General features: G+C 36.8%; 1 protein-coding gene across 14 annotated transcripts in view; it reads left to right on the top strand.

Annotated features, from left to right (window-relative positions):
* sorbs2a (sorbin and SH3 domain containing 2a) overlaps positions 1–25,189 on the top strand; it is a 108,607-nt gene that overhangs the window by 50,604 nt on the left and 32,814 nt on the right. For 11 of the 14 annotated variants that reach the window (XM_028472695.1, XM_028473244.1, XM_028472772.1 and 8 more), the window contains 7 exons: positions 10,156–10,211; positions 12,215–12,304; positions 13,838–13,864; positions 13,975–14,099; positions 18,782–19,207; positions 20,702–20,828; positions 22,988–23,163. In XM_028472695.1, coding sequence (XP_028328496.1) covers positions 10,202–10,211; positions 12,215–12,304; positions 13,838–13,864; positions 13,975–14,099; positions 18,782–19,207; positions 20,702–20,828; positions 22,988–23,163 — 981 coding nt within the window. In that variant the 5' untranslated portion in view covers positions 10,156–10,201. The remainder of the gene's footprint in view (positions 1–10,155; positions 10,212–12,214; positions 12,305–13,837; positions 13,865–13,974; positions 14,100–18,781; positions 19,208–20,701; positions 20,829–22,987; positions 23,164–25,189) is intronic. The other 3 variants (XM_028472933.1, XM_028473160.1, XM_028473079.1) reach the window with 3 other exon arrangements.

Raw genomic sequence — 25,189 nt, 5'->3', positions numbered from 1 at the left:
TATCTATGTTATTGGTTTGTGACATTTCTTCTTCATGCATTTCTCTAACATTATTGAGCTTTTGACCTCTGATAACCCCATCTATATTGAAAGGGCTGAAAGGAGCACGTCTGTCTGATGACTTCTTGGTCTTTTGAGTCTTTAAATAGCTTTGCTAAGGAGCCTTAATCTGTCAACATCCTCTGAGTATGTCTCAGCCACACTGACCATTCTGGGGTCAAGACCCATGAGGCCAGTCTGTTTGTCTCTGGAGGCTGTTCACTTTCTCCTGCTGCTCTACGCAAACGGCAATGCATTTTATTTTGAAAAGCCAATGTTTGTATCAACTGTAAATTAGAGTGAATTATTCAAAGTAGGCTTTTTATAAGGGTGTTGCACTGGGATATTTTAGATTAGTTTAAATAAGACTTGTTGTGGCCACCTTATCTGTTTATCGAGCTGCATGCCGATACTATTAACATTTAGTTGTCAAAGTGCTTTTTATTAAACCATAAAAACAATTCCTCCCAATATTTATCATTGATAATACACACTATTCATCTACCTTTTGCGCTTTTTGAGGCTGTTTTTTATGGCTATAGGAAGATATCATACTTTTATGTTGATTAAGGTGCAAATTAAATACTTATTATTGGGATTGTCAAATGTGTTGTAGTTTTTCTTAAAGTTATTTGCAAACAAGGACTTTGAAGAAAATGTGGCTGAAGAACCTGTATTTCAGAATCAGAATCAGAATTCCTTTATTAATATCAGGGGAAATTGATTTTGTTACAGCCACAGAAAAAAATAAAAAGAAAAGAAAAAAAAACATTAAAGACGAAAGAAAGAATAAACAATAAATAAGTGTATAATTAAGTAAAAGACTGTTGAAAATAAAGTACAATAGATAATACTACTAATAATATATATAATAATACAAATATATACCAATATGATACAGATGTTTACAAAAATAATACAAATATGATTTAGATATTTACAACAATCAAGCTGTGAGATTACAGTGATGAATTATACAGTCTGATCGTCACAGGCAGCAATGATTTCCGATGGCACTCTGTGGAGCACCGTGGTTGGATCAGCCTGGTGCTGAAGGTGCTTCTGTGACTGACCAGCACATCATGGAGTGGGTGGGACTCACTGACCAAGATGGATTTCACTTTGGTCTCACTTTATAGAGACTTGTGCTTCTATTATTATGCAGAGAAACCTCAGATGGAGGGAGCTCAAAGGGATTGAAAGTAGCTGTGATTTTAGCTGTGGGAGGACTAAAATGTATGATAAAATGTGGATGTTAATGAGTGCCAGAGTGACTCATATTGAGTTCTGATGTGATGTGGGTCTCTCAAGCTTTTGGAATAGTTCATAGCTTTGCTGTTTGTGGTTATAACAGTTGGTATATATCACACATGATCTTTTAGCCACTTCTTCACAACATCCTTCCCTCTAAGTCTAAGGAGTATAAGCGGCAGTGGTTTAATGGGAATAAAGGCAGTTATAGGCAAATGTCTAATTTGTAATTGTAATTCATGAAGTTGGAAGTTATATGAATAATAAACACAGAAAATGCACAAAATGTCAACAAAAATACACAAAATGACAACAAAGACACACTAAACAACCACTTAAACACAAAACCACTACAAAACCAATAACATATACAAAAGGACTTAAATAACACTAAAGGCCAATGAAATTGCACAAAATGATAATAAAAAACAATCATAATAACGCAAAAATATAACAAAAGATAAGATAACCTTTATTCGTCCCACAACGGAAAATTTGCATTTCAGTTACATCCTGTCCAAGAAACGTAAAAAGACAATCACACACAACATGGGAGGACAGGAGCAGGACAAACTGTGGGTCGCCACAAGGGCGGTGCCCAATATGTCTTAGATGAGAAGTGGAAAACAGGCAGTAAGAAGAGGGGGAAAAAAGGCAGGTCCCAAACTATGCTCCTTTAGCGAGGGGCACAGTGTGGGATTAGGAAAAAAACTCCTCAGCACACAGAAGCGCCAAAAAAACACAAGACAATTACAACAAAATTCAAGGACATAGCACATATGGGCACACATAGTGACTCGAAAAAGGCAACAAAAAGTTGCCATATTGACAAGAAAATACACAAAATTAATTAAAAATCACTCTAAAAACACCAAGGGAACCCACACAAAAAGACTACAAAGACAAAACCCTTTGTTCTTTACTGTATTAATGCTCAAATTGGTCATTATTCTAAATGTGGCCCTTGGATCAGACAATCACATTTTTTGGGCCCCGCTCTAATAAAAGTTGCCCATCTCTGCTCTAAGGTGTAGAAGGTATTTTTATATTCCTTCATAATAAATTCACCTTTAAATGTATAAGATTACCTTAAGTATTCAGACTTAAAAGTAGTTATTAAATGAACACATCAGAATGTACCATGTAGGTTAAGGAGCACAGCTCGTTTGTGCCAATGTGTCACTCCATTGACTAATGAAGCATAAAAGGCTTTATGTTGAATCTTGTGCTGTTGTGCAGCTTAAATCACTGTATTGTGTATGTGTTGTCTAGAAAAATTGTACACAGTAATTATAAACTTGTTGTAATCAAAGACCTCTGTCTTTATTTTTTAATTACTGATTTATTACCCAAGGACTCATCATCAAGTTCATTATTTAGACTTGTATTCATTTATTGGCTTTAATTAAAAACATACATACAATTTGTATGAGTATGCATTTAAGACCGTTTGGCCTTAACGTTTTGCAAAAGTCTGGCCAAACGAGCAAAGTACCTCTCTGGTCCAAAGCATGCAGCTTTCTCTTTCTATGTCCAGCCATAACATTACACCATAGCCACAGCTGCTGTGTCGCCGCTGATCTGTCCACAGGAAACATGATGCTGTTTATAATCTGACTATCACTTGGATGCCGACAGCCTGCGACGCCAGACCCATGATTTACCCCTGAGTGTGCACATGTGTGGGTGTGGGATTTGTATTCATGCGTGTATGTATCTCGCAGACAGATTTATGAGGTTGTTCTGTATGAGGGTGAGGATTAGGTCTTGGGGTACAGAAAGTATCCCATGGTGCATAGCCTCATGTAAGCCCACCAGTAATGATATTTCTTACTTAATAGCAGAAGCAGCTGTGTTTGACATACTGTATGTGGGAAAAATCTCACTACAGTAATGAGCTATTTATTTGGACTTTTTTTTCAGAGGACAAAATGCATTAGACCATTGGTTCTCAAACTATTTTTACTCAAGTACCCCTGTTTTCTTATTTCTGAATCCAAGTACCCCCTTTGTCCGACTACAACATTTTGCTTAGAAACGATTTAAAAACAACTATAGAGCGTATGAATGAGTGATAACACACATCTTAAAGGGGACATATCATGGTTTTAAATCCTTCCTTTTTACATATAAATCATACAGTTAAGCGGAACTGCAATGCTTGGGTCTGAATTTCTCATTATTATAGCTCCCCAGACCCCTTTTCTACCACTTTTCTGATGTGCTTCTAAGAGCAACTCGTTTTGGTGCGGTCTCTTTAAATGCAAATGAGACACTTCATACCCCGCCCCCTCTCCAGGTTCAACTCCACCCTGCTCGGCCATTTTTGTAGTTTGATAGAAGAGATATGGCTATGTAGTGGCGCAGAAAAAGTTCATTCATACGTTATTTACACATTGTCAACAACAGAAGACTTGTCCATCCAGCCTTACATGTTTGAGCCAGAGTCGGACCCAGCGGAGCGAGATGAAAATGAAGATGATGAACCTGCAGAACCCTAACAAGTGAGCTAACACAAGCACCGAGCTAACGCTAGCGCCAAGCTAACGTCATGAAATGCATTTTAATACAGTCTTTTCGGAGACAAAAACGGCAAAATGAAATGACTAAAGAAAACTTTAGACTTAAATTAAATCACGTAGGCCATATCATCAAGGATCTAAAACGAGCACACAGCGCCAACATATGAAGACGGTGCAACTGCTAATGCTAACAAAACAATGACAGGGACGTCTTATCATCACACTTTTTAGCGTTATTTACAGCTTACCAAAGTGCTCTGTTCGTCGTCTCTAAAGATAGAAGGAATTGAACCCTCAATCAGACAAAGTCTTTCGGCAAATCCTTCTTTATACTGGCGGAGGTTGCTGAAGCAGTCATCCTTGAAGTGCTTTGCTCGCACAAAAATGACCTTACCCACAGATGTGGGTACATTTCCGTGAAAAATAAAACTCAACCAGGCACTTTGAAAAGGTTCTGATGCTGGGAGACGGTGTAATGAAGCGTGTGGGTTACTACATCCAACAACCGAACATTTTGACTTATCCTCTAGTAACTTCTGCATCCTGGAGCTTGGACTACAAAATAAAAGCGAGAAAAAAAAATGGCGGATTGCTCGTGTTGGGCCTGGAGTTGATGTCCTAATTTGGCAGTTCCGCTGACGTTATTGTTCAAAAAACGTAATAGAGAATCGAAAAATCGAAACAGATTGAAAAATATGACCAAAACAGAATATAAAGATATCAACGGAGCACCTGAAGAGATTAATTTGAATATTTCTGTGCTTCTAAACAATCTAAATATACATCAAAATGCATTTAAGGGCTAAAAAAGTGGATTTAGCATATGTCCCCTTTAAAGAGTCTCATTTTGTAAATAAGTACAAAGAAACACTATTTAGTGCAGTGGTTCCCACCCTTTTTTTTGAATCCCAATTTTGATACCAAGAATTTCTGCCGATCCCAAAAACATTTTTTTTAGAATTAGTTTTCGATCATGTTTGAGCTCAGATATTTTTTTTCACGTCACGTTAGTTGACCAAGATTCACAAAGTGAAAGTATAGAAATACAGTTGTTTAGGATTGTGTATTGTTTTAAATCTATTTAGATTTTTCTGAAATTTCAGGCAACCCCATTTAAACTCCAGGTGACCCCACATGGGCTCTCGACCCCAAGGTTGTAGAACACTGATTTAGTGTATCCTGAAAAGACTTATTTCTATAGGTTTATCCTTTCCAGTCATCGCACGCCGGTTGTTGGACCTAGATTGACTCTCTCTCTCTCTCTCTCTCTCTCTCTCTCTCTCTCAAGTACCCCCTGTAGTGCCTATATAAACACACTACAAAAACATACTCAGTAATGTGTGTTTGTTTTTGTTTTTGTTTTTTTTTTAACTATTATTATTATAACAGTTAAGAATTCTATGAAGATCTTTCAGGACTCACTAACTAACTTCAAATATATCAACATTTAACTTTAACAAAGTTAAAATGTCGTTATAACCTTCTATTTTAAATTTTACTACTGGTATTTACAATATAAAAATAAAAATGTATACATAATATTGATATATTCAAATGTGATTATCCACTTATTATAATAAATAATATTATTTCTGTATTAGATGGACAGTTCAGACTTCTTAAAGGAGTCTACACTTATGTAACATGAGATAAGGGAATTTAATTGAAGATTAATACAGTACATGGACGTAACTGAGCTGATTACCTTCTTGAATAAGCCTACATTCTGAGTGAACTCATCCTTTTGTAACTCCGTAAGTTGATCATTTATACCGTAAAAGCGGTGCTGTTTATGATAAGGGACGTGATCAGCCAGTTGTCTCCCCAGTCACCCTGCTGCGCGCACACACACACACACACACACACACACACAATTGTTAACTGGTAATGATGTCACTAGAGCGATGAAGTGACCAAAAAGCACCACTGTGTTCAAGCGACTCATCACAGGCGATTGAAGTGACTGTAGTCGCTACAGTCGCTGCGACTCTGGTACTGGTCCGGAGGCAGGAAAGTTGCAAGCGCGGTTTTCTGGCCAGAAACAGCAGGGGGGATGAAAGACCCCCCCAATCACCCCATAAACACTTGTATTACCCTCACAGGCACTACGAGAAGGATTTGTTAAGGTGAAAAAGTTACTTAGTTCTGCTTTAATACGGTAATAATGGCTTGGATTAATATAGCGCTTTTTTCAAGGAGACTCAAAGTGCGTTACAGAAACTACATAATAACTACAGAAATGATTAATTCACACCTGTCACTCAACACTAACGGTCCCTCTGATCGCCACCAACATTCATGCACAATTCATACCAATTTGTACGATGCAATGTGGGTAAAGTACGTTGCTCAAGGACACAATGACAATGACTCGGATAGAGCGAGATTCAAACCCCCAACTCTTTGGTTTTTGGACAACCCACTCTGAGTGGGCCACTGAGCCAGGGTCACCCCACTTAATTGTAGGAGGCATTTTAGCGAATATACTTTTGATCCTTATCAACATTTTCTTACATTTTTGGGAACAAATTTGCATAAAAATGCTGTGATGGCAATAAATGCTCCAACTTCAAGCATTACCGGCCATGACAAATACATTCTACTGGTGGACTCAGAAGGTTTTAATCAAAGCTATGGAATGGAATGGAAATCTTTCATGACATGCACACAGTTGTACAGTTTTAGTATTTTGGTGTTAATCAATTCAACAGTTTCTGCAGCGTAATCCAAAGCCTTCACATCAGCATCTTCCAATACCACATGGATATCATAACCATCTGTATGTCCCAGTTAGTTGCATACCAGACTTGTATGATCTCAACTGCAGCCAATATAGCATGTCACCTGTATTTTCAGTCAGGACTACTATATCCCACGATGACACACACAAGCATGCATTCACGCAGCAATACAACACTCAGTGCTTTGCCTCGGGCTTTTGATGTGTGCGTCCTTCATATCAATCATCCAACTCTCTTCAACTGTTCCAAGTAAAGGCCTACACTGAGAGGAGGTGGGCATCGCTCAGGGATACGCTTATGTAAACAAAGCCCCATTGGTTATTCATGTCTCATTGATGTGCCAAGGTCTCAGTTCCAAGATATCAGACATTTTTCAGGACCTGTCATGGACTTGACATGCAAAGGATGCACAGTTTTGAAATGGTTTTGATTTCTGATGGATATTAGATTTTTTTTTTATTCTTATTATTATTATTATTATTATTATTATTATTATTATTATTATTATTATTATTATTATTGCTGAAGGAGAAGATTGCAAAAAATGTGTTGAATTGTTATCCTGTAACCATTTTTAGATTTGCATCACTTCTTAGCACATTGGAAAAAAAAAACAAAAAAAAACCTGTTAATTAATTATTTGTTAATGGTAAGTAAATTATGAGTTACCATTTATGAGGATTAGTATTAATAAACAAAAGACCTGTATGGGTTTGCAAATATTGTACATATTTCTGAATCCAGGGTGCCTATCTTTACATTATATTTATATACTGGTAAATGCCCATGCCTTTACATTTAGTCCACTTGCTATACATGTGCAGTGAGGTCTGTGATAGGGAAGATTATGTTTCCTAAAGCTGGGTTTCTCAACCTTGGGGTTGGGACCTCATTTGTGGTTGCGAGGCACTTACCCTTTTTTGGCAACTACACCAAATTTGCCATATTTTAACCTATTTTTATAACTTTTTCCTGCCATATTTGAGCTTATCTTAATGCATTTTTGCTACATTACTCCAATTTCTGCCACTTCTCTATCAAATTTCAATGACTTTTCTACACATTTTTTCCACTTTCAAGACATTTTCGGCACCTATAAACCCGTTCCACCACTTTCCCCCATCTCATGTCACATGTTAATACATTGTTGTCACTTTTAACCTTTTTTCACCATATTTCATGCTTATTTTTCCCAATGTAACCATATTCACAAATTGTCATGCCCATAGATTTTCAGTTTAAGCTAATTGTTCCAATTTTGACACTTTAAACTTTTTTTTACCACTTTTTCTGTCAGTTTTTGGCCACTCTAATTTTTTTCTGTGGGTTTTAAAATGCCATTTTACTATCTTTTCCACCATTTTTGGTAACTTTTAACCTATATTATTTCTGATTAAAGCAAGGATTTACATCTTTGGGATGACTATATACTATGGCCCAAATCAAATTTTTTTTAATTTTTTTTCCCCAAATAATCTGAAACTTCCTGGATAACAGTGGATATTATTCAGATAGATAAATGATGTTATCACAGATTCATAGAACAAGGGACCATTATTTTGCTGACTTTATGGATGGAAAAAAGGTCTCCGCTTTATTCCCCCTTATAGATGGTCCTGTCTGTGTTCAACCACTTTCAGGTACACTGGGGGTCCCCAGTCTCTGGAACCTTTATTTTGGGGGTCGTGGGTTGAGAAGCACTGGCCTAAAGCATTGGGCCACTTGTCTTCACGTGCACGGAAACAAACCAAATGTTTGTTCTTAACCCTCTCTCTGAACAGACACATGTATATACTGCCTCCTGGCATTTCCATTCATCATTTAGTGTTAGCTCAGGATGAACAATATTCTCGACAGGATGCTTCATTTACTCGATTTGAAAATGGAGATCCATAACAAATGTCATCAAAAGTCACAATTACTGTGAAAGTAGCTGACCACAGGCTCAACTCTTGTAGTTATATGCCAATAATCATAATCAAAGGACTGGAAAATAATAACATGAATGACTGGATGTGAAATTTGGCTGTGTTCAGTTGTGCAGCATTTTAACTCGGAAATAGAACAAATTAGGAAAGTTTCTTTGTGGACCGTTGGGGCTTTACTTCATTGTATTCATTCCAACTTTCACAGGGCTGATTACACAAATCTTAAAAGCTTAAGAACATTCCTGGCTGTATATCTGTTACCAAAAATAAATCTCTCCCTCTCTCATAACATGCCTATTATCACCTCCAAAATAAAAGTATTTCTTTATCGTAGTGTTGTATTTTGACCAACTGTATATTTTCAGTATGCTAAACGTGCACTTTTTGGTTGTAGTAGCAGCAGTCAGAGTGGTCTCAGTAAATATTTATTATCCCCCGCCATAAAGTGTGGAGGGGGGATATAGGTTTGAGCTCCATCCGTCCGTCGGAGTTAAAGGGGACAGCTTTTCTCAGAAACCATTTAAGATAGGATAACCAAATTAGGTGTGTGGCTTCAGAGTAGGGATGTAACGATTCACTCAACTCCCGATACGATTTGATTCACGATACTGGGTTCACAATATGGATTTCTTACAAAATGAGACTGTAGACAAATGATGACTGAAAAATATCCATTTTTTTTCTCTTTGAAAATACTGTACTATTTTTTTATCTTTCATTGTCAGAAGAATCCCTTGATAACACCATGCAAAACAATGCAATTTAGTTAAAAATAAATCCTGAATGAAATAAATAAATAAATAGTACAAATGAAGAAGAAGCCTATTTATTTAAATTCTGGCTCTACAGTAAACTATGCAATGTAAAAGTGCAACTGAAAATGTGTTTTGTGCTTTAACAATTGGACTTTAAAACAAATCCCATATCAAAGAAATAATATAAATAAACAACTATGGCTTTCATTCTCTCTCACTTGTTTCTCCCTTTCCTCTCTGTGCCTCTCTTACCTTGGATTTCATTATGTTCTTTCTTTCTTACTTCTTTCATTTTGTCTTGGGGAAGCCAAAATGCTTCCACACTTCTGATTTGAAACACGGTGGTACGTCCTGAATTTCAAATTCTAAATAGACAGTATCAATGTGAACCGTAACATCTTTGAATCAATTTTGAACTGCCTCACGATGAATCTTTACATCCCTACTTCAGGGTATCAATACCTTGATGGAGTTTGAAAATGAGAAGTGCGCAAATATTTTTTCCGGAGTTATTGCCCTTTTGCCTTTTTTTTTACTCTGTTCGAGGTAACTTCAAAGGGGACCGCTTTTCTTAGAAACCGTTTAAGATAGTTTGTTTTTTTATATTCTGATGTGATAATATTTTTTTATGTAAACATCTAAGTTTTTAGATTTAGAACATTTAGGAAAATGTTGTGAGTTATAATGAGAACCAATCTTGTTTACTTTAAATTTTTTTTTTTTAATCATCATTAAGGTTTGTGCATGCTAAATTCTTTGGTTCTCTGGTCTATTGAGTGAAACATTTTACTTGTACATCTATAATATTTCAGTTTATTTTTTGCTTTGTTATAGTTAGTTTAAAGTGTGTGAAAATGACTCTGGTTTATGCCACGTTTTAAAGCCCAAGTCGTAATTCCGAGGACTTTTTATTTTTCAGAAAAGTGTTTCCACCTACAGCAGATCTGTAAGAAGTGCTCTTCACCATGAATACAGGTAGGCATACAACACAGCTGTTAGAAATATACTGTATATATGATATTCATCCTTTCAGCTCGCCTTGTAACTAATGAACTGTTATTGTAATGAAACCCTGCTCTAATGTTGACCCTGTTTCACTACTATGGTAATGATCCATTTTAAGCCAGTTGTATTGTGAGTGGGTTTATTAAGCTGCGTAGGCCTGTTACATTTAGCCACAGTAATGTATTCGCCTGGAAATAGGTTTGTCATGAACTTGGCAACCAATCTGAAGAGTGTGTTTCTCATATCCAGTGATGAGTAATTCATCAATGTTTGCCTTTTTTTTCTAAATAAAAAGATGACAAAGACAACCTTTTCCTATTATGGATTAAATCAATAATTTACTTTATCTTCTTTATTATAATTTTTTCACGTGGCTATTGAGTGCAGAGTGTGGGGTTGCTGGAGCTTATTCCAGCTTCCTGTATCAGGGAACACAATGGGAAGGGTGCAGGTTCAATGCAGGGCTAGATTTGAATAACATGGTTGGATAACCAACAGAAATCAAACTCACAATTGTACACATATTTCTTGTGTGTTGTTATCAGGGTTGGGGTCAATTACATTTTCAGTTACCCATGTTGGATTACAATTCAAATCTGATTACAGTGACCAGCATTTTTTCCAATTACAATTAAATTACAATTATTTTCTATCCTCAGAAAGTCAGTTACAAATACGTTCTCAATTACAATAATCACAATTACTGAGCCTGAAATAAATAACATAGTTATTAACCTTCATGTTCTGTTACCTTTTTTGTTAGCATCTCTTATGATATTGGGTCCTAAATCAGCTGTAAAATACACAAAAAAAAATATCTAATTTATTTCCTTTCTATTGGTTACCTTATTAGGCTTCCTAATCAATGAAAGTATAGGTTTTAATATTTTTGGTGTGGATGTCTGAGCCTTTTTTGTGACATTATACCCCTCAATTTATTTATTTTTAAATGGTAAAATGTGGGGAAACTGGATTTTAAACATATTTGAATAGTTGTTAACTACATATATATGTAGAACTGTACATAGAACTGTAAAATGGTTCCCCAATTACGAATTTTCATGACAATTACAAAGTGAACAAACTCTCTCTGAATTTGGACAAAACAAAATTCATGTTATTTGGTAACCATAATACAAGCAGAGATGTGAAAATGATAATTAATAATGTAGATATTGAGAGGGTATAAGAATACAATTTTTTTGGAGTTATATTGGACCACAAACTTTGCTGGAAAGCCCACGTAGGACACATTGGCTCTAGATTAGCAAGAACTGAGTGTTGGGTGGAGCCAACTGTTGTACTGCCATACCTGCTATATTGTGTTGAGGTGTGGGGGAACACCTACAAAACCACCTTACAGACATTATGTATATTACAAAAAAAAGCAATAAGGATTGTACATAAAGTGGGTTACAGAGACCACACCAATCAACTGTTCTTAAAGTCAACAGCATTAAAATGTATGGATCGTATCAAATTTAAAACAGTGCAAGTAGTTTTCAACGCCAGAAATAAATTATTTCCTGAGAACTTAAATAAAGTGTTTATGGTCAGAAAGGGAGGGTATAAACTTGTGGGGAGAGCAAAACTCAAAACAACCCAGTGTAAGAACGACTCTCAAAAATAATAGCATTACGGTCTGTGGGGTGACTTTTACAAGGTTTAAAAGAAAACATCAAAATGAGTAATAATGTCAAAAAACTGAAGATGGGTTGGTTGTAATTCTGAATCTAAATGACTTAGGAATCATTTTAATGTTTGGGATTTTTGAAGCACTCATTTTTCTTCCAGCTACAAACTGATCTGCTGCCGCAATAATCAAGCTTTTTTGAATGCATGCGCTTTCGCCTATTTTGTGTGATTTTTCTCCTGCTGGTTGCATTTGTGCTTTTGTGACAATGCATGTGCATGTGAGATTTTTTTTACTTCTGCTTCTATCATCACCTGCTGCCTCGGCCATCGTTTCTCAGATTGCGGCGGATGTGCTCGTAAGAGTGTGGCCATGTCTCTCATTCTCTCTCCTATGAAGAGGGTTAAGAGCTCCCCAAATCTAGCCACAGGTACTAACTCTCACAAACTCACAATTCTACACACATTTGTGAAAAACAACCATATTGTCAAAAGTACCAGCCATTCATTAATGGCAGAGCTAGAGTATTAGTGAAACAACAAGGTAAGTCTTACCAGCTTGCTGTTAATAATAATAATAATAATAATCTGTTTAGCATTTTGAACTTGGTGGACATTGTAGAACTTAAAACGATTTTGCTTGATTTGATTTTCTAATTTGGAACGTTGAGACTGCAGGGTGAAGTTTGCTACTTCTCTTTCTATTGGTTTATTTTTTGATTTGCTTTCGTTTCATCTTTTCTTTGCATTGAGCTGCTTTTGTTTCCTAAACCAGTCCTTACTACTGTGGTGGTAGTAATGGCCGGTTTGTTGGCAATGTTGCCCCACCCTTTTCCAGAGTGAATACACCCGCACCTTCTCTGTATGTTTTCTTTGATCTACCTTTTGTCAATGGTTTTAATTACCTTTTTGTGGGTTTATGAAATTAAATTATGCATTAGGTTTGCTATTAAAAGTACACCGGGGTTGCTGCTAGGGCTGGGCAATATGTACGAAAATGCATGTCAGCTAAATATTTTTTTCTCAGAATGGCAATATACGATATAAATCTAGATATTTTTAACTCAATAAAGTCTGACCAGAAATACAATTCTAGGTTAAATCCGCTGATGAAAAATGCCACACGGGCCCATTTATTAACAAACGGATGCACAATTTGTGCTGTTTTTGACTTTTTCTTTTGTAAGGGACATCACATGTGAGTGAGTTCTGTAGTGTGGCTTGTTTAGGGGAAGGTCTGGGTTAGGACGCACTCATTAATCCATCTAACTGTGCTTTTCATGCTGTTCTGAGAAGCTGCTAAAGCATCAACTCCTGTAAGTTAGAATTTTAATACAAAATAAGCTATAAAATGTAAATGTATTGATATAGAGGATATTGTAAATCTCTACATCACCAAAATAGAAAACGATATATCTTGAATCTCAATATATTGTACTTAGCTTTTCCTTAATTTCCTCTTTTTTTTGCCAAATGTTTCAAATTTAAATGGGGATTTGTAATTGTTGGGAAGACACAGATGGAGACATTTACACATTTTTATTAAAATCACAAAAACAAACTGTGCTTTTGGCTTTTTCAATTAAAACCCATGAATAAAATGAAATTTTGAAGCTGGAACTAATCTGTTTAAATTTGTGACTATTCTTTCAAACTGGTTAAAATAACATAAAAAGCGTAATTACAGTACATAGATCAGTAAAATAATTAAGTTATTTGGATATAAAGTAAACTGTATTTCTCTATTTTTAATGTTTAGTGTTGAGCAAAGCCGTTCCAGTAATATATTTCTTCTTGATTATGGATTACACCTTTCAACTTTTTACACTAAAATCATAGTTCAAAATATATATTTTTGATCCACTTATTCTTCCTTACTCTGTGTGCCATTATCACTGTTGCCATTACAGCATCTACTTTCATTAGGATTTAATCCAAAATCTATTCCTCTTCTTATTCTGCAGGGAGTGCTTCTCACTCTTCAGACTTGGGTAAGTTCCTGCTAAATGAAAGCTCCGAAGCATTCCGCTCCAACCAGGAGACATGAGCTGCAGTACGTGCCTCCCAGAGTAATTTAGTAAAATATTCATTGCATTTCCAGATTCTTGGCGCTCACACAGCGTAACAGACGGCCTTAAGAACGGAGATACCAGTAGCTCATCTCTCACTGTCAAAGGCTTTCGAAGTGTCAGACCCAACCTGCAGGACAAAAAGTCCTCCACACAGGTAAGGACATCCTCCAAGGATTTAAGCCGTTTCACTTCGATTTTTACTAATAGAATTATATTAAAGGGTACCTGTAGTGAATCTAATTTGCAACCTCTATTAAATGATACAGCCTATGATAGATGAAATTCAGTCTGGTAAAGTTGCCAGGAGGAGAAAACATAGCTTGCCAGTGCCATTTTTAGGGCCCTATAAAATCCGCGTTAACGGAATCGCAGATGGAATCACGGAATCGACCAATGAAAACAGTCAAACGCGGAAATGGACAGAATCGGCATGATCGTTTTTTTATGGAGAAATGTTTCTGGGGACCGCTTATTAGGTGCACCGCCCTCCCCCCTCCTGTCCTGGTTGCATTAAACTCCGCCTAAATCACCACAAACACTGTCTAAAACAACGCCAATCATCACTGACTCTTAAATACAGAGCCACCAGTGCCTGTTTAGCTTTGCTGTGCCTGTAAAGCTCCGTCCGTATTTTTTGCGTTTGCCTGGTCAAATCAGCCGCACGTTGTTTGAACGTTGAACTGTTGTGCCTGGCTAACTAGAATAACTCAGTCCGTGCTGTCGTTTAGTTCTTTTTATTCCAGCCTTTCGTCCGTGCCCCGTAGGTACACATTCACAGTCAGCAAGCTACCTCAAGTACAACAGTTTTGGTGGGAACTTCTGGTTTAAAAAATAAAAGTCAGTTGGAGCAACGTAATGACGGAAATATGGTGACATTAATGCTCATACATCTTTACATAAAAATAATTAAAAAGGAGCAGTCAGAATAATCCATGTCACTACAACTTATATCTACCTTTTAATTGTCTTACTTTTTTTTTTTTTTTTTTTTTTTTTTTTATTAATTATTATTGTTTGTTTTTTTATTCATTAGTATTTATTTTGTTTCCTCACAGGAGTTAAAAACTAATATATTTAAAAAAAAAAAAAAGATGAATATTTCTTAAAAAACGGAATTTAAAAAATTAAAGTGGAAAACACGGAATTTGGAAAAATATAAAACAGATTTTATAGGGCCCTACATTTTAACCCCCTCAGACGCTCGGAGTGACGTGCAGCGTAGCACTACAAGGTTTTTAGAGGAGGTTTTCATCATTTAATCCCTTTAATGTCCCTTTTAGACTCTTTCTTAGTAAGTTCAAACTCTCTCCTGTTCACTCGTGCCAAGCAGAGCGATCTCTGTACCATCTCGTATGTAAACAATGACTGCAGGCTGTGGCTGTGCAAACATACAATAATAACTAAACATGGCAACGGTTCCTCCAACATACATCTTTGTGATTTGCATAATAAATAATAAGACAACATTAAAGAAAGGGTGGAGAAAAGCACTACAAAAACCTGAATAAGTAGGAAAATTAAAGACATCAGGTAAGAGCTAATGTAAACACTGCACTGGAATGAACAACTTGACATCACATCTGGCTCAAAATGGCTACTCTCCATGGATTTTATTTTCTAAATATGTTCAACAACGTACTTGAATATGTTTTCTTGAACATATGTGCATATCTTTTGTTTTTTTGTAATACGTAAAATAATTGTGTTATAAACATGGCTAGAGGTAGTACAGGTACCCTTTAAATCAGGGGTTCTCAACTAGTCTCACGCTGGGACCCACATTTTGCCACGGTCATTAAAACACGACCCAGTTTTTCTTAGAATTCAACCAACCAAATTTAGTTTTTCAGAAATAGTTGTTGAAAACAAATTTCACAGAATGCCTGTCAAAAGAAAAAAGTTTCTTTCAAAATAAAAGACAAGTCCAACATGAGAGTTATTAAGTATGTAGTTATTTTTGACCAGCTGTCTGCGACCCACTTTTGGGTCCCAACCCACCAGTTGAGAATTGCTGCTTTAAATGTTGCAGTGTCATCTTTTATAATTTGACTATCATTGTCCAATCTGAAGCTTTGTGCTGATATTTTTTCCTGTTTTTTTGTTTTGTTTGTACTTACATTGGCTGTTGCTTTGTGATTGGCTAACAAGGATATCAATTGTGTGCCGTTGCCACCACCCAGGAGAGAGAGTTTTCAGTTCTCGCCCACTGACTATAATCCACCTGAATGCAGCTCGGTCATCCCTCTGCCTGATAATGTGCGTCCCGCAGTGCTAACATTCACTAAAAAGGAGAAGGCAGCTCTAAGAGAGTCGTACACTATAAGCAGCACATCCTCCTACTCTTACTCAGAGACCAGTTCACACCCAGACCAGCAGGGAAATATAACAATTCCAAACAATAACAACAATGCTTCTGCATCTGTTTCTGCTAATGTCCAAGAACGTAAGGTTGCTACTGTTAAGCTAACACCCGTCACAGTCCCAGACCCTCCTGATCACCTGTATTCCTATGTTGATCCTAAACCTAAGACCCCAACCACATGTTCCACTCCACCTACTTCCTCCACTGTGCAAAAGAGTCCCATTCAACCTCAGCCACAAACAGCATCACTTTCTGTCAACTTGAGCACAAACAATCTAAAAAGTCCAGTGTCAGGTCCCAGAGCTGTGCTGGAAGTCCCTGATCAAGCCTCAGATCAACCCCCAACTCCAATTCCATCCCACGTGGAGATGACAAAACCTCCTCCTGAAATTCCACCTCGATCTTCGGCTGCAGGACTATTGGTATAACCTGTCAGAAATGAGCAAATAGAGCAGTGACAAAGTGCATCCTGATATGTGTTTGGGTTTGTGATGGGGGTCATAGTGACATCAAGATCTAAAAAAAAAGGGGGTTACCTACCAACCAAACTCATAATTCTTTGTTCGCAATGGATCAAGTAAAGGTACTGTTTTCTAGTCGGGCTAAACTTGGTAGACAAGTGGTCATATATGCTCTCTTTTTTTGCATTTTAGATTCAATGCTACTCGCTTAATGTGGTGATGTTGTATGTGATAAACAAATGTATTTAAAGGTCTAGACCAGTGTTTCTCAAATGGGGGTACTTGTACCCCTAGGGGTATGTGATGGCACAACAGGGGGTACTTGAGCAAGGTAGATAGTGGAAATATAACAAATAAATGCATTAAAAATATGGGGTTTTCTATTGTTTATTTTTCATTAAAAAGGATAATCATAATAATGATGATGGAAAAGATCTTAATTAGAACACCAGGCGGGAGATGACTGGAAATGATTAAAAACTATAGAAATATTTTTATTCAGAAGGCACTAATTACTGTTTCATTCTACCTTTTTACAAAATGAGATTTTTAAAAATGTGTGTTATCACTCGTTAATTTCATCATTATGCTCTATAGTTATTTTTTCATAGTATTCTGAGCAAAATGTTGTAGTCAGACAAGGGGGGTACTTGGATTCAGAAATAAGAGAAAGGGGGTACTTTAGCAAAATAAGTTTGAGAACCATTCGTCTAGAGTCCCAAGGTTCCCAAAGTGGGATATGGGTATCCCCAAGGTACCCAAATAGTCATTGGGGGTACATGAAAAAAACATAATATAAATAGAGCATCAGGCAGAAGCCTCCATGCATTGCCACAAATTACAATCAAAAAACAAAAAAACAAATTTAATCAATACTAAGTAACTTTTTTACCTTAATGAATCCTTCTTGTAGTCCCTCTGAGGGTAAGACGTACTGCTTTACGACAGCCCAATGCACACTAATGCTAGACTATCACCATCCCTGTGGCTGCTCACGGTTGTCTACAAATTCACTTTTTTCAAACTTATATCATGGCGGAGCCAGCAAAAAAAAGGCAGAGAAGACCTTTATCCAAGGAAAAAGAAACAGGAATCGTATCGACAGAGGGCTCAAACACAAATCCACTTGGGGAAGGCATATGGATAGTACCCACCTGTTTACGACAGTGACATAACCAAAAGGGACCTTTAAAAGGAGCACTAAGAGCAAAAAAGTTACATATTTCTGCTTTAATCAAAAAAGTGCAAATATGACTAGAGCTACATTATTTTGCATTAGCCAAACACGCTTGATGCTCTTTGCCACCACGTGTAGAATGATTTAAGACTCAGACAGAACATTGCAGAGTGGTATATGTATCCTCCCAACCTCACATTTCTCATTAAAGTAGTAGCGAGTTGGGGTGATGATATGTATGCAAGTATTACTGGTATATAATCAATCAACAAATGTTAGGTTGATTTCTTTTTTCCAAAATAAAGGATTGTTTTTCACTGAAAATACCAGTAGACTAATTAATTAAATAAATCGAGTGATAATTCTGAATAAGATGTTTTCTTGTGTGCATACAGATACATCTTTTTTATTATATATTATTCCTCACTAGGATAGGTAAATTCAAAGACAAATTTCACTGTAGGGATACAATGTGTATGACATTTGATGATGTTTAAGTGTGCAGGAGTAAGGGGTACATGGCTTCTGAAGGGGTACAGGACTGTGAAAAGTTTGGGAACCACTGGTCTAGGCTACAATTATTGTATATATGATGTACTTACTGCCTTCCACAGTGAACTAACAGAGCCTTTTCAATTCACAGCATGATTCATGTTGTCAGCGGATGACGCTGCAGCCCCGGTGTCGCACTGTGGAGAAGCTTTTTGCTTTCTGTTAAAGTCTCTTGTTATACCTCCACACATCTGTCTTAGACCACATTAAATAAGCAATGTCACTAAGCACTTCTCCCCCTTCTTCTTCTTTTGTCAATCAATCCCCCTTCTGTTCCACACCAGGGGCCCCCCTCCCCTGACCCCACAGCACGGCACTTTCCCTATCGCTGCCACAGCTCAGACTCACTCGACTACCTGTCAGGCCTAATGCCCAAGGCCCTATCGCCCACCCCGTATGTTCCCAGTGGAGCTGGCAGAGCAGCTGCTGGGGTCAGTGGGCCTGGCCTCTCAGGAGTCAGCAGCGTGAGCTTCGGGGGCTGCGTGTCCCCCTCGGCCTCCCCCGTGACGGTGTCAGCCCTCAGCCACTACTCGTCATCCACGACGGGTCTGCTGGACGAGCTGCAGATCTGCAGCCTGGACTCACCTGGCGCCTCACCTACGCCATCGCCAACCCTCAGCAATGTCTCTGCCTACACATCCGCTGCTGGCCCTGATGATGCGCTAACAACCTCTATGGGCTCCACCGCTGCAGCTGCCCCTGTCACTAACGTAATTATCACAGCAAGTCACCGATGTAACATAACACAACCACATAAAGCCAATGTTTGCCTTCGTCCTCTCATTCACTGGGATGGCTGAACCAAATATCCACAAAAAATGTGATGACCACCTGTTTTCATCTTTCACTAACCATCAAGTACACCCTGCCAGACACCCCATTAAGTCTAGACCCTCTTTGTCTCTTTATTTGTTAATGTGTCTTTCTGACTATACTGTCTCTGTGCACTTGTCAGTGCTTGTCTGCATTGTGATTTTTTTTTTTAATATTTTAGCATCCCTGTGTGGCTTGCTTGCAATTACAGCCAGTCTATATCTGAAATTCATGATCTGACAATACTTTTTTGTTTTCCAATTGCATTGCAGAAAATCTTCACTTAAAGCATATAAACATCGTTAAAAAAAAAAAAAAAAATACAATAAATGAATGAATCATGTCTCGCTAGAAATATTTAAAAGAAACAATGACTCATAAGATCAGATGTGTTGATAGAGCATGTAGTTGCATGAGGATGATCTGTTTCTATAATACTAATATCATTGGACTGGACAATTTATGTTGGGCTGCATCCATTTTGGTTTTATACGCCATTCACTCTGCATTTGTCTTACCAGTCCATGTTGGGTTTCTTGGTAATTATTATTATATGGCATATATATATATATATATATATATATATATATATATATATATATATATATATATTAGTCTTGGGTGAGAAATGTTTCTAGTTCTATGACTTTGCCAATTGGCCATATCTAAAGTCATGCTTAATGGCTTAATTACATCTCTAGTTGATGTATTTGATAGTCTGTAAATCAGTTCAGAAATCTTGTATCCTTGCCACAACCCTTCAGAGTTTTAGCTCTAACATAATTGGGATCAACAACCATAATTCTCACCCTGTTAGTAATGTGACTCACTTAATGTGCTTTTTGATATACTGGCAATAAGTGTGCAATTTATTTTTTAGGTATAGAGCGCTCGTTTCATGTCAGTATACCTACCATAATATAATAGTAGTTGCTTTTAGACACTATTCTTATGTATTTTCACTGTAAATCAATCTTTGGTGTGTGTGTGTGCGTGTGTGCGTGTGTGTGTGTGTGTGTGTGAGAAAAATGCACTCGCTCTTTATGCTACATAGGAGAATATTTGAGCCTTCTTTTGTGATTGTTTCACAATCCAAATAATACTAACTACGTACATGAGAGAAGCCTGTCTTTGTTTGAGTTTTACTAATCCTTATATTAGTAAAATGATTGGACCAGTGCTTATTTATCTCACTTGATGAAAAATCCTGGTTTCTCTTTTTTTGTTTGTGTGTGTGTGAATATTTTTAGTTCCATTTTTGTTTGTTTTTGGCTTTTCTGCAAAACTTAAATTATGTTCACTGTCCAGTGGCTAATTATCTATTAATTTCTTGTAATTCATTGTTTTACGTTTGTGTCGTAATGTTTCTCTTCTCTGTCGATCACTCCCAGGGCCAGGTTCTCTCTCACGCTATGAATGGACGTTCTGGACATGCACAGAGGCCGCTCTCACCCCCATCCTATCCCCCTCCCCCCACCTCACTTTACTCTGGCCTGCAGAGGCAGAGCAGGAGTTCAGGTGAGTCACCGGTTCTTTGTGTCTTTTGTTTGAGCCAAGGATTCCTGAACCATTGCCAGTAGTTTCCTGGTGATGTCATGCTCTGTTCAAAGTATTTTGAATCAGTATATTGTTTGTTATACCACAGGTAGCTAAGGAATCTCGTCGATTATATATGACAGTCACTTTTAGAATTGAGTAAAATTACTATGTAGTTGTTCAAACCTGAGAAGCATTAGAGAGACAGAATTAAACGTTTTGTTTTGCTTGAATGAATCGATCGTTTAATTATAGATTTTAAATGAGCAGAACGTGAATCAACAAAATAAGTCAAGTCAATAGGGAGACAAGCACTCATCTAACACAGCTGTGGTCTGGAGTAGACACCGTTCTAAATGCGTACAGACATTGGCCGTTTCTCAATCTGTGTACTTGTGCAGACTTGTGTGCTTCTCAGCAAGTCCGCTATAAATCCCCGGATGAACTTGCTCCAGAGTATGCATCAGAGGAGACTTGTGTGTACTTCGGCAGCTATATTTCCCAGCATGCACTTAGAACATGCACATGATTCCTTTATTATTATCACCATTTTGTAAATTATTTTTTCCTTTTCTTCTTCACTCATTGTTATTATTTTTCAAATATTATCTTTAATTATTGATTTAATAAATCTATTTATCTAGTTCATCCTTCTACCATTAATAGCCAACTATTATTTTTCTTCTTTATTTATAGTTTTTTATTATTAATATTTTGTAAATATGTTTTTCCTTTTCCTTTTATTTATTTATTATTAATATTTATGTGATAAAGGGCAGCCACAACAGCCATACCTGTCTGATCCATTGTAATTGATCCTTTACTGTATGTTTGGACAAATTGCCTGTATCACCTATTGCCTGGTTGCTTCTTAGGATTTTTGTCACAGGTGTTTTTTGGGCATCTAATTAGCTATGACCAGATTACCTATTTATTAAACAAAACATACACACACACACACACACACGTTTATTGTATTTACATTTTTGTTCATTTTTTTTATTTATTTATCACCAAATGTTTTATTGGTTTACAAAATAATATTTACAACAATGACATCTACTCAATAATACATATTATTTTCTTTGATGTTTACAGTGGAGCGCACATACGTTCTCCAAGTTTGCCTCCACCAGTCCGTACCCAGGAGTTCACAAGAATGGAGTATGCATACTTAGAATTGAGAAACGGCCATTGTCCGAGCCAACAGTCCCAGGGTCGGTCACCTCCAGCCCAGAATGTAGTTTTTCTCAGCATTTTATTCAGTCGTTATCTGGTCCCTCCTCCCTTTGGCATGGAGCATGACTTCGGCCATGTGTCTTCTTTTGTTATGTTACGTAAGACATTTGTGATCGTCAGAGTCAAAACTTTAGTCGTCACACATCAAGGAGGAAGAGATGAAGACATACACATTTTATGTGAGCCAGGCAGAAATTCAAAAGTGTATATCTATCAGTAGTCTTTAATTAGAAAACTTTACATTTAGAAATGATATGATCAGTTATTACAGTTAATTAAAGATGACGTATACTGCTGATTTAAAACAATACAAATTACGTACAAGATTATTGATTGATGAGTTATTATTTATCATTGAGGCGTCTAAGGTGTGTGTTTATTTGGTTTATGTATATGAGTTGTTTAATGTGTATTGAGTTTAGTATTCAAAAGAGAAGGCAGACTTTTTATTTGTTAATTTTTTTTAGACTTTGGTACTCGGATTCAAACTGCCTTTAGTGATAAACTCAGTGTCTCGTCGCTTACGTAAAGCTTGTTTTATTGGTTAGATTTAGTTGAAACTTTTTTATCCTTGTCCCAGAAAATAGGCCTTGAAAAAGTGACCTGACCGGGGATATATTTAAAATAAGGATTATTTAAGGCTATGTAAGGATGTATATTTATAGTATGTCTTAAAGAAGTGAGAAATCACCTAAATACATGTAAAGATACAAACAGTTTAACAAAAAATAAAGATTCAAAATATAGCATCTGATAGGAATTGAGATGAATGTTAAATGGACTCGAAATGTTGAGTTTATATTCAATTTGTTTAATGTTTTGATCTTTGATGAAACTATTCAAATATTACAAAAGAATTACAGATATTTGACATTCTCTCTTGTTTTCCTTGTTTTGTGTAGAGGGCAGTGAATCGTTCACCAGAGAGTCCATGGTGTCGGGTCACACCAGCGTCAGCAGCACAGTGCCTATCGCTCATTTTTCCGAGGAAGAAAAGAAAGTGTCCGTCATTAAAGCACCTCATTATGAAGGCATCGGACCCGTGGATGAGTCGGGAATCCCTATCGCTATCCGCACGGTGAGATCCCTCCAGACGGATTAGGAAGAATCTGCAGTGTAGTAGATGAGTCACATTTGTTACTAATGTTGCTGACATGTAATGTCCTGTTAGAATGAGAGTGAAATTACTCTGTAGTTGTTCAAACCTGAGAATCATCAGAGAGACAGAGTCAGAGGTTTAGCATTTCTTCAATCAATCAATCATTTATGAACAGATTTGAGATGAACAGGCTTTACACGATCAGGATTTTTGGGCCGATCAGTGAGTTGAAAAAAACATTGACTGATCCGATCTTTTGAATTCATGTTGTTTTTTTAGGCACCAACCGAATTCCTTCGGTACTGCCTGATGCACATTCACAAAAAATCAAACGGTACCATGTTTTTGGACCTAAACACAGCTTTGTGACTCTGAGGGAGTGGAAGGACTTTTACATAACATTTGTTGTCAGTGTGTGTGTGGGGGTGCGTGGCCCTTTAACTGCGAATGAGTTTGCTTGCCGCTCGACCAGTGTGCGGAGTGAGGGAACGTGTGTGAAAGGAGCAGATCAATTAAACAGATATATTTGGTATATGGATAATTAATGTAAGGGCTATTGGATATAGGGGTATTTAGTATAATAATATATAATTATATTATGTCAAAAATAAACTATTAATAAATAATATTTCACATCAACAGTCCGATGTATATTAGTTGTATTACTGTAAGAAGCCTATTCATTTCCGTCTTCTTTAATAAGATGTTTGTGATTGTGAGTGTGCTGGCTTGTCTTCTCCTTTTTAAAAGCAGACTAAAATAGAGAAGAATGAAAGAGACAAGCAATAAAAGAGGAAATAGAGTTGGAAAGGAGAACAAAGAGGAAAGAAGAAAAACAGATGCTTTTTGTTTTGAACAGACAAACATTTTTTGGCCTTCTACGCTGTAACCGTGGAGAGTGAAGTGGTAATCGGCTCGTCTTTTAGCAACGCCAGCAGCGCTACATCCTCGGTCATTCTCCTTCTCTGTGGAGCTGAACTGCCTTTTCTGTGACCAGAATAGTGGAACAGTGTTTAGTGCTGCTGAATAAAAGGAGGATTAAAGTCTCTGCCATTTAATAGCTCGTCTTTGAAGTGGTTTTTAGTGCACGTACATTAGTATCACTCCTAAATTCTTTTAGCCGCAGACACAGGAGCCAAACCAAGATGTGTCTAATCAGCCTTAATGAAATGTTTTTACCCTCCTTTTTAATGAAATAAGTTATTTAGTTGCTGTACAACTACATCATGGCAGGCTTTGGAAGCTTTTTACAGCTTTGGTTGAGAAAAAAAAATCTGAATTAATCACAAAGAATATCAATTATATACAGTAGTTTTTCTTGATATAGTTAGTCTTGATATTATCTAACAATCATATAACAGTATTTGTATTTTAGCATTCTTTAGGCTTTTACTGTTTAATGTTTCTGCAACACTTTACTTGAAGTTTTGTACATTACGCTGACATTACGCTGTCATTATTATGACGTGATACTCGTCATTAGCATGAATAAGGTGTCATTAAGTGTCGTTCATTACCCTAACCGCACTAGATCCCTCCACCTAACCCAAAAAATGCCAATATAGCTCCAGAGGTGTCATAATTTAAAGAATGACACTTAATTCATGACACTTTTTTCATTCTAATGAGAGCTTTCAATGTGTTGCAATGGTTACTTGATGCACTTGATTTTATGATGGCAGTGTGTAATACCTGCATTATTTGTAAAACACTAATAATAAATAATAAATAGAATGTTTTGAAGCAAATAGTTTTGACTCACTTTGTCCTCTGAATGATCAATATCTTCTGATGAACATGCTGTATACAGCAACTTGATTTTTCATCTCTAGGTAGAATATCGCGATACATAGCGGTATTATCGTATCGTGATACGTATCGTATTACAACATCCTTGCCAAGACTCACCTCTAATCCTCATATTTAACCACATTTATTTAATTCATGTATCTTAACGGCACACAATAATGTCTTATTAAATGATTATGACTGTAGTATATATAAT

This window comes from Gouania willdenowi, chromosome 1 (genome assembly GCF_900634775.1).
Source record: "Gouania willdenowi chromosome 1, fGouWil2.1, whole genome shotgun sequence".
In the NCBI taxonomy this organism is placed as follows: domain Eukaryota; kingdom Metazoa; phylum Chordata; class Actinopteri; order Blenniiformes; family Gobiesocidae; genus Gouania; species Gouania willdenowi.
The sequence above is the reverse complement of the archived record's forward strand: the minus strand, read 5'-3'. Positions and strand labels throughout refer to the sequence as shown.